This window comes from Drosophila pseudoobscura, chromosome 4 (assembly GCF_009870125.1).
Source record: "Drosophila pseudoobscura strain MV-25-SWS-2005 chromosome 4, UCI_Dpse_MV25, whole genome shotgun sequence".
Lineage (NCBI taxonomy): Eukaryota > Metazoa > Arthropoda > Insecta > Diptera > Drosophilidae > Drosophila > Drosophila pseudoobscura.
In genome coordinates this window covers 26,379,132-26,392,192 of record NC_046681.1, presented here as the reverse complement: position 1 = coordinate 26,392,192, position 13,061 = coordinate 26,379,132, and the positions used below count along the sequence as shown (strand labels likewise).

Genomic DNA, 13,061 nt, shown 5'->3' with positions numbered 1-13,061 from the left:
ATGAAGAGGTCACTTCTCGAGTGCCATCTATAGAGGGGAGGAACGATAGCAGTGGGCGGAATGTCTTTTAGCTCCTACAACACTGAAGAGATCGTCCTCCTCCACTACGAGAAGAAGAACTCCCCCCAGGAGGCAGTTTCCATTTGATTTTAACGACTTCAGAGTTAAGTTTTCCCGCAGTCTCCGGGAATCCTTTTTCAAGCGAAACATCAAACTTTGGCCCTACAGAGGAGGAAGCAGCAACAGCAGGCAACAGGGCTTACAGCAGCTGGGATAATGGCAAAACAGAACACGACAGCAATACGAGAAAACATTTCCAATAACGCAGTGGAAAAGGTTAGGGACATTATACTGCTCCCCTCTGGTGGTGTTCTTTGGCTCAGGGACATTAAAAATAACATTCTGAGAATATAAGCCCCGAATCACTTAGCGAATGTTGAGCCTAAGCCAAAAATGGGAAAGAATAAAGAAGGGATTATAAATCGTATTACATTGCTTCATAGCCACGCCTACTACCCCACCCACCTCTAACCCTTTCCTAACTCAATTTGTCTAATTAACTTAATTTTGGTTCGGCCCACCCCAACCCTCGAGGAGCACCCCTCTCCGGCTGAAGGCCTTTCTTATCTTAAGTCAAAATTGGAGATTGGAATGGGAATCCCTGGGATCCTCCACACCATTCATATCCCTTTCGGGTCGTGTCTGCCTGTAATTATGTGAGCGGCGTTGCCTAATTGCAGGCGACAGTCTTGGGGGCGTCTCACGTGGCGTATGCGCAACGCGGGACAACTTATTCCCGCATTTTATTTTCCCTTTGAGATGATGGTATTTTTTCGCGCCTTATTTAAAAGAAAATCACGCACTTGGGTGGAAGAGGGTTGCAGATGGACGGAAAAGGAGTCTATTGCCAGCATTGTCAACGGAGGAAGGGAACCCCAAGGTAGAGAGGTGCCTAGAGATGTGCGTTTGACGCTTCAATGCTGCGTTTAATCAGGGATTTATATGTAGATGAGAACGAGGATGGAGATGGAGAGGGGCTAACAGATATCTGACAGATAACAGATATAAATGAGGTGGAGACAGGAGCAGAACCCTCAACCCACTCTGGCCACAAACATTTCCACGTCTCCTCTTAGCTGCAATCGTTTTGTGGTTTCTAAGAGGTGGAAGGAGGACTCCCACAGTGAGGTAATGGCGAGATACCCGCCACAATTGGAGACCATTTCGTGTTAAATAAAGCTGCAAATGCGAATGGTTGAAGTTATTTTCAGGCTCCTTCACCACGGCAGCAATAGAAGTCCTTGCCAGAAGTCATTCCAATTATGCAGCGATGCAAATTGGATGAGCCGCAGGATGTCCTCCGCCCAAAAGGATCCTCGCAGGTGCGCCTGCCGCTTGCAGTTTGTTTGTTGTGGTCAGCAATTAAAAATTTAAACTGCAATTGTGTCGTGCGGAGACTCGGCACTAATTCCAATTGCAAATGGTTCAAAGGATACCCCCTTGGGCATAGGATGCAGCTCACTTGTTATGAGTATGCGGTTGGATAATGGATTGAATCTGCTTATAAATGGACTGGCCAGAGGGCAAATACGGAGAGTACTTGAATCCTAATTGAATTCCTCTTGGACAACACTAAGCAACGATTTAATGTGACTTAACTATTCCCCCTGACGATGGAGTGGACCCAGCTTAAAATGTTACCAAACGTTTCGGTTCCAAGAGGAAGAGAAACCTCTTGCCTATCACTCGTCGAAATGCTGCCAAAAACAAACTTCGAAAGCAGGAAAAAGCACACAAAATTAAGAGTGAAGCGGGAAAGGAAAGGAAAACGGCGTTTACAGGTGACAGGTGCTAAAAGTTTTCCAGCAAACATAACTGCCACAAAAAGAGGGGGCAGGAGCAGGCTAAGAAGTGTTAACTTTGCAACAGTGTCAAAAACTGTTGTCGCATCGGCATCGGGGGAACAAGTTGAAGCCATTTGAAAGTTTGTTGCAGCCATCATCGGCCAAAGGAGGTACCAGTCCAATCGAGTGACATCGATGGGATGTCTCGATGGGGAGTACTTTTTCTTTTTCTCGAGGGAAATGCAGAGCGCCAGCTTAGCCTGAGGTCATCGGATGCCCTCTCAAGCCCGGCCATCAATCGAGCCTAATTAAGCGAATATTTTCTAAGAGCTTCGAGGATTTAACTGAACTAACATTCTTCTCTCATCTCTGTTCGCATCTCAGCTGCTCAGTGAGGCATCAAAATTGTCATCTGATATGTGAGATGTCAAAAGCGATATTAATTGAATGGCATTTAATTTGCACAACTTCAGAGACTTACATAGCAGTGCAGGCCATCAATTTTCCACTTGAGAGGGAAATCATCTTCTTTTGGTTTCTGCTTGTGTGCTCGAAGAAATCTCCCAATGTGGTGTAGTGGACATTGCTGGGGAAAATATCCCACACCAGTTTTATGTTCTGTGTTTTCGAAATATATTCTGATGTGGAATATGAATCACTCTTTATTAAATTTATCTTTGAAACTAATAAAATGGGAAATTAATTTAGTGTAATAGTTTTCTTATCAATCTCTTTCATGTGCTATCCCATCATCAGCACTCGACATCGAACATTTCTCAGCACTGTCAGCACTTTATTTGGATTCGAACTTCAACAATGCCACAACAACCGCATCGCGGCTACCGCCACCGAGTGGCTCACTTCACTCTGAAGTCGACTCTGTACGCGTCCTGGGCTCTGGGCCTGTTCCCGTTCACCTACGACTCCCGGACGAGGCAGTTGACACGGTCCCGATGGCTTCTATCCTATGGCCTAGTCCTGAACCTGGGCTTGATAGGGGTGGTGCTGCTACCGGGCACAGAAGACCACAGGGACGTCAGGATAGACATGTTCGAGCGGAATCCAATTATACAGCAGGTGGAGAATATGGTCGAAATTATCAGCTTCCTGACAGCCGTCGCTATGCATCTGGGAATATTTTGGAAGAGCAGGGAAATGGTCACCATCCTAAATGAGCTCTTTCTTCTGGAGAAACGACACTTCAGTAACCTAATCCTAGCGCACTGCCACCAGTTCGACAAGTATGTAATCCAGAAGTGCATACTGGTGGTGTTAGAGGTCGGCTCCTCCTTGCTGATCTACTTTGGAGTTCCCGACAGCAATCTCGTGGTCACGAGAGCCTTTTGCATATACCTGGTGCAGGTGGGCGTGCTCCTCGGCGTGACCCACTTCCACCTGGCCGTGATCTACATCTACCGCTTCGTGTGGACCATCAACGGACAGCTCCTCGAGTTGGCCAATCAACAAAGGCGGGGCCAGAAGGTGGACCCGGCCCGGATCAAGCTGCTATTCTGGCTGTATAGTCGCCTCCTGGAAGTAAACTCACGACTGGCTGCCATCTATGATATTCCGGTGACCCTCTTCATGGTCACCCTCATGTCTGCCAACATCATGATCGCCCATGTGCTCATCATTATATGGATCAATCAGTTCTCGCTCCTGGACATTCTTCTGTTATTTCCCCAAGCCCTACTCATCAACTTTTATGATCTTTGGCTAAGCATAGCTTTCTGCGAACTGGTAGAGAGCACCGGCAGACAGACTTCTGACATTCTGAAGCTCTACAATGATGGGGAGGATATGGACGAAGAGCTGCAACGAAGTGTAAGCTATGAGACCTTTCTTTAATGTTGATACTTAAGGGTTTCCGTGTCCTTTATTCGTATTGCAGCTCTCGGACTTTGCTCTGTTCTGCAGCCATCGCAGACTGAGGTTTCGCCACTGTGGACTGTTCTACGTGAACTACGAGATGGGCTTTCGTATGATCATCACCAATATCTTATATCTTGTTTTCCTGGTGCAATTCGATTATATGAACTTGAAGTACAAATAAGAATATCCATCAATCGATATATCAATACAGTGTTTGCTCTTCTAATTAGCTTAAAAGCTTTTCAGCCAGATGGTTAAACTTTGATATAAATATTAATAGCATAGCCAACACACGGGGCAATGTCACCAGAAATTACATTTGGGGTAGGCAGTCAGAAATGTTGCGGCGACGTGAGGGTTTCGCCCCTAAACTGTGTTGGCTTGTCCTGCAGGTAACACTGTACGGCTCGTGGGCTTTCGGCCTCTTTCCATTCACCCTCGACCCGCAGACAAGGCAGCTGAGGCGGCACAGATGGCTTCTGGTCTATGGCGTGGCGATAAACCTCTTCCTGCTGTGCATTGTGGTGCTCCTTAGTGAGTACAGCGAAGAAACCGCGCAGAGTCTGGAGGTCTTCCAGCGAAATCACTTGCTAGGGGTGATGAATGTAATCATAGGGGTCCTCGCCCTAATTGCCAGCTGCGGGATAATACTCATTTCCTTCTGGAAGAGCGGACAAGCTCTGTGTATTTTCAACGAACTGCTTGGCCTGGAGCATCGACACTTTGGCTGCCTAGATGTGGAGGATTCCTCGAAATTCAATTTGTATGTCATCCAGAAGGGTATGTCCGTTGTGGGGGAATTGATGGGCTTGGTGGTGGTGAACTATGGAATGCCTGAATACACTATGTCGTACCTATACCTGGCCCTCCTTTGTTTGACACAGTTCTGTGTTAATTTGGTGGTCACGCAAATCTACCTCGCCATCCTCTACATATATCGCTCTGTGTGGCTTATCAACCGACAGCTCCTTGGTGTAGTGAGTCGCCTAAGAGTCGACCCTTTGTCAGACTCTTCTCGGATTCCGTTACTCCTCTCTTTATACGGGCGCCTCTTGGCGCTGCATAAGCAAATGGAGACCACATTTAACGGCCAGATCACACTGATCCTGACATCAGCACTGGCCGGAAACATTGTGGTCATCTACTTCCTGATCGTGTACACTGTAAGCCTCGGCCAGCTTTCGATTTCCTTGGCGATCTTCCCATACTCCTTAATTATGAATGTGTGGGACTATTGGCTAAGCATTTCAGTCTGTGATCTCACCGAAAGAACGGGCAGGCACACTTCAACCATCTTGAAGCTCTTCAGCGACCTCGAGCATACCGATGAGGACCTGGAGAGAAGTGTAAGTAAGTCAAGTCCTACTCTAAATGATCTTATACCATTTTACCCAGCAGATTAATGAGTTTACGTGGCTCTGCAGTCATCGTAGATTTCGATTTGGTCTCTACGGACTGTGCTCAGTGAATTCTGAAACGGGTTTTCAGATGATCGTCACCAGCTTCATGTATCTGCTGTGTTTGGTGCAGTTTGATTTCATGAATTTGTAGGAGAGTCCACGGTCCATGAACAAATATGGACAGAGGCCTATCCCTGGATTTTATCACATTAAATATTGATATAGAAACAATCTTACAAATATAAAAAATTAATATTGATAGTGCTTCTTCCCCTACTTATTTGGGAAAGCAGTCATGCATCAGTAGTTTATTTCAACAAGTCCTTACGTGGCTACTCTTCATCGATTTTCAGCTTTTTTTTGGGCCCCCGGTAGGATGGCAGTCAACAGTTGCTTTACGATGTTCCGACCACATCGAGGCTGTCGTCATAAGTTGGTTTATTTTATCCTCTATTCGATTCTGTACAGTTCCTGGGCTCTTGGAATATTTCCATTTACGTATGTCTCGAAGGAAAGAAAATTGCGGCGTTCCAAATGGCTCCTGGTCTATGGTATTGCCTTCAACGCAACTCTGGTTGTCCTGATGCTGCGGCTTCATGGGGGGGAAGGTGAATCCATGGCGAATGACCCCAAGCTGGACGTGTTCCAGCGGAACTTTGTGTTAAAGCAAATCAGCCTGCTCCTGGGGATTGGCGGCGTAATCACAATCTGCGCGATGTATCTGCGAACCTTCTGGAGGAGCAGAGACTTGTGCAGGATCTACAACCAGCTGCTGCATTTGGAGGTGACATATTTTAAAGATTATTCAGTGGAGTGCCCAACCTTCGATAGATATGTGATCCAAAAGGGATTGCTCGTCATCGGAGGCGTGGCATCCACATTGGTTATCCATATGGGAATGCCCAACGAGTCCGTTTCCCTGGTAAAGCTGGGCAGCTTCCTGCTGGCCATCCACTTCCACCTGGGTGTGGCATTTATCTACCGTTTTGTGTGGCTCATCAACCGTGAACTTCTAGACCTGGCCAATCGACTGAGGGTCAGGCCGGAAGGAAGCTCCTCTCGTGTCCGCTTCCTCCTGACCCTCTACGGTCGCCTCCTGGACCTCAACACACGACTCACCGCCTGCTATGACTACCAGACTGCCATGATGATGGCCATCTTTTTGGGCGGCAACATCATCGTCTCCTTCTACATGATCGTCTTCAGCGTCAGCCTCAGCAAGATGTCCGTCTTTGTAATGTTGATCATGTTTCCCCTGGCGCTGATCAACAATTTCTTGGACTTTTGGTTGAGCATTGCAGTGTGTGATTTGGCAGAGCGGACTGGCAGGCAAACCTCCATGATCCTGAAGCTATTTAATGATATGGAGATATTGGACAAGGAGATGGAACGAAGTGTACGTTGGCAGGCAATATTTTGTGCTGATCCTTAAAGGTTTTATTTGGTATTTCAGTTCGCTGAATTTGCTCTATTCTGCAGCCATCGCCGGCTAAGGTTCCATCACTGTGGACTGTTCTACGTGAACTATGAGATGGGTTTTCAAATGCTCGTCACGAGTGTCTTGTACTTGCTTTTCCTGGTGCAATTTGATTATATGAACTTGTAATTCCATCTATGCAGGACACATCATTAAAAGTAACAGCCAGGCGTTATGCCTCCCTAGTCAACGGGAAATAAACTCTAAGCCCTAAGCTGTAAGTTGGCTCAAAGTGAATGACTTGCAATCAGAGCCCAAGCTAGGATATGTAAAGAAATCGGAACATGGCCGCAGGATAGCAATAAAAGAAATACTCCCTTTCAAAGAACACTTTGTAAGAAGCCAAAAAGAGGAACACAAGTCAAAAGAGTCTAAAGTCTAAAGAGAAGCATGGAAAAGCAGTGCAATTAAGGCCAACAAATGAACGAGTTTTCAGCTTTCAGTACTTTTTGGCTAGCTAAGGCAGTCCATGAAGGCAGTCCCCTGGCGATTCCCTTCCTGCTTTCCTTCTCTAGAGAACAATGCGGAGAAGAGCGTGCACAAAGCAGAAACTAACATGAGCAGCCCCAGTGCATTTTCTCCGCTTTCCACTTTCCTTTGTTGGCCAAGTTGTGTACTGGCTTTTCTTTGGATGTGTGTGCTCAGTGCTCTGCTAATTTCCATGACTGCGATTTTCCAGTTTCATACGCTTTGCCCTCTCCGCCCGGTCAGTGCTTGATTTATGCTTTTCTATCTGTTATTTTATTCTTGGTCTAAGTGGAAGATTCAATTTAACATTTGTCCAGACTTTCGGCTACATTTAGGACAAGCGGCTACACGAAAATACTCGAACAACTGACAGCAACAATTAGGACAACAATGGGAGACAGAGGCTGGACTGAAGCCACACAATGACAGACACAGACACAAGCACACACACACATACTCATACCCATGCCCTCTCCCAGATAGAGAGAGGATACATATGTACGTTTGTATGTGGGTCCTTGGCAGGAGGCAGCCATTGCTGTCAGTGACAGGCCTCCGGTCCCCGTCGAGGGGCCCAGCCCCATTATCTTCGATTATTGGGAGAGCACAAAGCCAGAGGCGATAAGAGAAGCAGCAGCAGCAGCAGAGCTCCAAACAATCGCGTAAATTGATTTTTATTATCCTGTGTAGGGGATTCTCTTTTCCACCCATTCAAAAGGCTGCTCTCCTGCCAAGTTTCTGGCAAATTTCCTGCTCATCTGCACGGCGGGCAAACAAAATATAAGCCATAGTGTGCACAGGCATTTGATTTATTGCCTTCGTCCAGGACATCCGCCAATTGTTGGGCCACGTGGCCTTGCTCCTGCGCTCCTGCTCTCTTGCTCTCCCGCTCCTGCTCCTGTAATCCTGTCCCGCTACTTCTGTTTCCTCCGCTCCCTTGTGTTCACAATAAAAATCCCCTCCATGGGTCAACATTCTGGCTGTTAGCAACTCGTCAAATGTTTCAGATAATTCGATTCGATTCGCTCCTTCGTTGATTTCTGCCAGCTTTCAATATATTTTTATTAAAATGACAGCATCTGGTTATGGCTCTCGTTCCGAAATGAGATGAGAGAACAATGCCGAGGACAGCAGTTTCCCCGGGGCCAAGAAATCATAAAAATATTGTCTTTTATGATGATTTGCCCTGTCAGCAGAAATATGTAGGTCTGTTATGACACCTATGTACTCCACTCATAGTTATAATAGTCGTCGCATAGTGATAAGTTCTGTAATCGGCCTTGCAGGGGGTACTATCATTTTCAAAATCATAAAAGAAACATTTTCCTTGCTATAAGGAGCTCTTTTGTTAAAGGTCAAGGGAAGTTCTTTCAACAGAAAAATAAGTATGTCCAGTTCCTATATTTTTTGAACTGCTGGAAGTTGATCAGAATCATACCTTACAAATTGTATGGCGAAACGACGTAACATAGTGGACGGTTGATTAAAACACTCTCCAGCCTGATGGTTTCGTTTAGAGCAGATAATAAATATGTGGCTCACTATCAAGGACTTACTGTCAGCCGTCCTTCGTTTTCTTCTTTCATTTCCTTTCGATTAAACTAAAGTTTTTCCAACAAAAATTTCTCATTAAATAAATATTTAAGCAGAATTTGAGACTTGCGACTAATTGCTTTGCTCCTCTTGACTTTTCCGTTCCCCTTCTCCCAACTGTTTCTCTATTTCTCTACCGCTGGAGACACACAAATCGGCTTTTGCTCGTCGCTGGATTGTTGTTTAAACTGCCAGCAACTTGCAGCAAATTGCCAATTATTTAATTTCGCAAAACTTTTCTTTGGAGCTGAGCTCAACTTTGGTTTCCAACTCTTGGGCCGATCGGCTTATATAAATTGATGGCAGGGGGCCAAATTATAACGCATTGGCAAACTAATTAAGGCAGTTGGGTTGATTCCATGGAACAATTGGCGGGCATTTATCGTAATTAGAGAAAGGGCTGCGGGCTGAGGGTCGCCTTTGTTGCTGCTCCTTTCATTACGAGTACTCACTCGCATCCCGACCGGCCCCAAAGCTTGGTTCCAAGTTCAAAGGAAGTGTACTGTACTGTTCCCCTTTCTCTCGCTCCCCTCGAGAGTCAATCAAATTTCTGCCTGTATTGGGCTTCTGTGAAAACATATAAATTTAAATTAAAAATTCGCTGATAAACTTTGGCCTTTCGTTCGGGTCCGCAGCAATCCTTTGGGTCATTGAACGTCCAACAGAGAAACCTCAAAAAAATACGAGTACGAGGCCAAATTTGGGCTGCCGTCTAATTACAATAAATGGCCAGTCAGCTCAATTTCGTGGAAAGCCCTGTGGCAAATTTTAATTAATTTCCTGTACAAATTGTAATTTGAGGTGAACTTGATCTCCGCAAAAGGGAGGGACGCGATAAAGATAAAACCCCAGCAGGGAAAGTCTTATCAGATAGAAAAGAGAAAGCGAAATGTTCAAAAAATGTTTCTTGCTTAAAGACTGCTTTTTAAAGCTAGCAAAAATGTTCTTTCATATTATAAAATAATTCCAAAGATGAATATCAATTTGCAGTACCTTAAAGCAATTTCGTATAATCGTAAAATAAAAATATCGGGTATAATAATCCGTCAGTGAAAAACAGAACAAAACGGAAGCGAGATGAAATTATCGATGGAATTTACGAGCGCTAGAAGGGAACATTTCGGGGAACTAATGCGTTCATCAGGATTTTTATGGTGTAAACAAAGCAATGAACAATTTCAGGCCCGGCCGGATAAAGCCAATAAATCAACTATATTGGGGATATATTGCAGATAAAAGAGAGCAGAGTGAGAGGGAGAGAGAGGAAATGGAGAGTGGCCGAAACTTTTTGCGGAGCCAAGCAGAATGATTCGACGAAGTGTTGTGGGAGGGCTTGGGGGAAGGAGAAGTTTTTCTGCCTGGGATAATAAAAATCAATTTACGCACTTTTGCTGTGAGGGACGTGGCCTTTATTGCTGCTCCACTCGATGTTGTCGATGTCCCCTTTGGCGTTGTCTTCCTGGGGTCTAATCGGGGCTAATGGGAGTAGCTCCGGGGGGAGGGAAAGTGCCTGGCTTTGACAGCGGTTGGCCCCTGTCAATGAGTGGGTAGGATGCAGCTTATCTCTGGCCTCGAGTGTTGATCCTTCACAGGACTTTTTGGCACAGCCCACATTAATTGTTGCTTTCAATTGGTTTTCTTTCCTCGGGGTTATTTCTGCCTCTATCAGGTTAATAGAATTATGAGCAGATATGTATGTATTTCTGTGCGTGGTACAGACTTTCGTTTATTTGAAAGGAAAAGCCTATAAAGTAAACCAAACTAGCTGGAAAATGCAAATTAGCAGATCAGCCAACACAGCGAGTCCATAGTCAACAAAGGAAGTGGCTTTTTTTGTGCATGCTTTTCTCTTAATTTTTCTCTAGAGACCCTGTGGAGATTACAGCCAGAAAATCCATGTATTCTTAGCCAGCTGCAAAGCAGAAAACTCGTTCATTTGTTGGCCTTAATTTCAGTGCTTTTCCGAACCATTAGTGCTCCCTTTTTGACTTTTGGCTCAGCCTTATTTTGGGAGAGCAAGAATTCTGCTTTTATTTCTGAAACTCGTTCTCCATTGAAGCACAGCTGCTGATGGCCTGCGGCTGTGTTTGCATTCCCCCCGCCACATGCAAATCTCACCCGGAGATGGCTTCAAAAGTCAACAAGGCGTTCACTTAGACACGACTCCTTTCGCATCTCTCGTCGCACGTGTGTTCCCCCGAACATGGAAAAGTCGCGTGTCATCCCCTACAGACATCCCCCAGTCACATCCTCAGTTGTCACTTGTAAGTCCTTTTCATGGCAGCAGTGGTAAGTCCTTTTCCTCGCGAGAAGGAGAGCTCTCGACTCCAGACGACACAAAGAAGTGCGAACCAATTAGAGGGCTTCTTTAATATTCATTCTTCAGAGATTACTAAAATCAAACTGGATAAGAAACAGAAGGTAGAGGAAGCTGGTAATGGCCATGCGGAAACCCATCTCATAGTTCACGTAAAACAGTCCGCAGTGACGAAACCTAAACCTTTGATGGCTACAGAATAGGGCAAAGTCCGAGATCTACGAAAGAAAAGTATATAAATCTTGAGTATCTGTACAGTAGAAATCCTTGGTAGATTAAGCTTACACTTCGTTCAAGTGATATATCCATGTTCTCAATGTCATTGAAGAGCTTGAGGATCGTGGAGGTCTTCCTGCCCGTTCGTTCTGCCAAATCGCATACGGCGATGGCCAGCCAGAAGTCGTACATGTTGATGATCATGGCCTGAGGCACAATGAACAACAGGATGGCGTTCATCTCCTTGTGCAGGCTGATGCTGAAGATGATATAGTAGTAGATACCTAAGACGTTGGCGGCCAGAAAGCTCACCATCACCATTACCATCTGGTAGTCGTAGTTGCCGGCCAGGCGATGGTTCAGCTCCAGCAAGCGACTGTACAGGGAGAGAAGTCTGTCAACCTCGCAGGACTCGACAGTTTCGCCCTCTGCCAACTGGTTGGCGAATCGAAGCAGCTCTCGATTCACGATCCACACACAGCGATATATGTAGACCACGGCCAGGTGGAAGTGCGAGGCGCCCAGAAGGACCACCAGGACTATAATGCATAGGCCAGTAGTCCCTAGAAACAGCTGTGGGCTGTAATTGGGAGACATTCCCAGTTCCATTACGAGCATGGAAAAGATCTCCAGCACCACGGACAAGCCCCTGTGCAGGACAAAGTCATCGAAACTGCAGCAATCCTCCAGGGGATAATGACGAAAGTGGTGCCACTGGAGATCCATCAGCTCGTTGAGGATCTTGGCAATATCCCCACTCTTCCAGTAGCACCGCAAGAGCATTAGGGCAAACATAACGAGGCTGTGATAATCGTGAATGGAGTTGACCCGCTCAGCCAGAGGATTTCGCTTAAAGACCTCCATCCGCACTGGTGTCTCCGACTCCGTGTCGTTGGCCAGGATCAGAGCAACTATGCCCACATTCAGGACGATGCCATACCCAATTAGCCACTTTGAACGATGCAATTTCCTCGTCCAGCTGTCGTAGGTGAACGGGAACAATCCCAGGACCCATGAGCCGTATAGCGCTCCCCTCAGGGTGACGTGAACTAATTTCTGTCGGAAGCCACCATCCCGACGGCGAAACATCCCGGTCCGGAGAATCAACCTCGAATGGGAAAGGCAATTTCCCTCGTTTCGGGCAACGAATGTGAGCAGCGATAAGGATGGCTGGACAGATGGATCGGGGTATATCGTTCGGGTTGGGTGGTGAAATGCTGATGAAGGGCTTAATTACACTGGCCAACAAACATTTTCCCATCACTCCATGTGCGGGCCTGTATGTCTCCCTGTTTTGCTGGCGAGTATATAAACACATTCTATTCAGAAAAGACCTCTTTGTGCCCTGGCTCATAATGCGTACAACGTTTGCTACGATTAAATCGTTTAATTAATTGGATGGACACGGAGTTGGAGTTCCTCCCCTCCTGCCCCATGCTCGTAAATGTCTTCGTGCTGTCATTCCTGATGATCAGCTCATCAAAATAGTTTCAAGAGGAAAAAGAAAACGAGAATTATTCTTAGAAGAGGCATAAGTACCCCAGCAAAAGCACTTAGATCAAAAATCTGTGAAAAATACGTAGCATAAGGCTTCGAGTGCGATTTTATCCCCAGCGATTTCCACTTCACATTTGGAGGGTTCTTTGAGCACACAAGCAGAAACCAAAAGAGGAGGATTTCCCCCTTAAGAGACATTCCAAATTGATGGCCTGCACTGCTGTGGAAGTCTCTGAAGTTGTGCAAATTAAATGCCATTCAATTAGTATCGCCTCTCACATCCACATCTCAGACGACACTTTTGATGCCTCACTGAGCAGCTGAGATGCGAGCGCAGATGAGGGCAAGAGACTGTGATGAGGCGAATGTCAGTTCAG

The 13,061-nt window shown here is 45.9% G+C and overlaps 4 protein-coding genes across 4 annotated transcripts; 3 read left to right on the top strand and 1 right to left on the bottom strand.

Moving 5' to 3' along the window:
- Positions 1-2,262: 2,262 nt before the first annotated feature.
- LOC4817514 (putative gustatory receptor 22a) lies at positions 2,263-3,897 on the top strand. Its single transcript, XM_001356896.3, has 2 exons — positions 2,263-3,668; positions 3,736-3,897. The coding sequence occupies exons 1-2, from the start codon at positions 2,661-2,663 to the stop codon at positions 3,895-3,897; spliced, it is 1,170 nt and encodes a 389-aa protein (XP_001356932.3). The 5' UTR covers positions 2,263-2,660.
- A 157-nt stretch (positions 3,898-4,054) lies between these two features.
- On the top strand, positions 4,055-5,267 carry LOC4817516 (putative gustatory receptor 22b). Its single transcript, XM_033380851.1, has 2 exons — positions 4,055-5,062; positions 5,115-5,267. The coding sequence occupies exons 1-2, from the start codon at positions 4,055-4,057 to the stop codon at positions 5,265-5,267; spliced, it is 1,161 nt and encodes a 386-aa protein (XP_033236742.1).
- Positions 5,268-5,516: 249 nt separating this feature from the next.
- LOC26533225 (putative gustatory receptor 22d) lies at positions 5,517-6,722 on the top strand. The gene is made up of 2 exons (XM_015180823.2): positions 5,517-6,512; positions 6,570-6,722. Exons 1-2 carry the CDS (start codon positions 5,517-5,519, stop codon positions 6,720-6,722), a joined length of 1,149 nt encoding a protein of 382 aa, XP_015036309.2.
- Positions 6,723-11,036: 4,314 nt separating this feature from the next.
- Positions 11,037-12,276, bottom strand: Gr22e (Gustatory receptor 22e). Its single transcript, XM_001356897.3, has 2 exons — positions 11,257-12,276; positions 11,037-11,189 (listed from the first exon to the last, which is right to left on the bottom strand). The coding sequence occupies exons 1-2, from the start codon at positions 12,274-12,276 to the stop codon at positions 11,037-11,039; spliced, it is 1,173 nt and encodes a 390-aa protein (XP_001356933.2).
- Between the last annotated feature and the right edge of the window lie 785 nt (positions 12,277-13,061).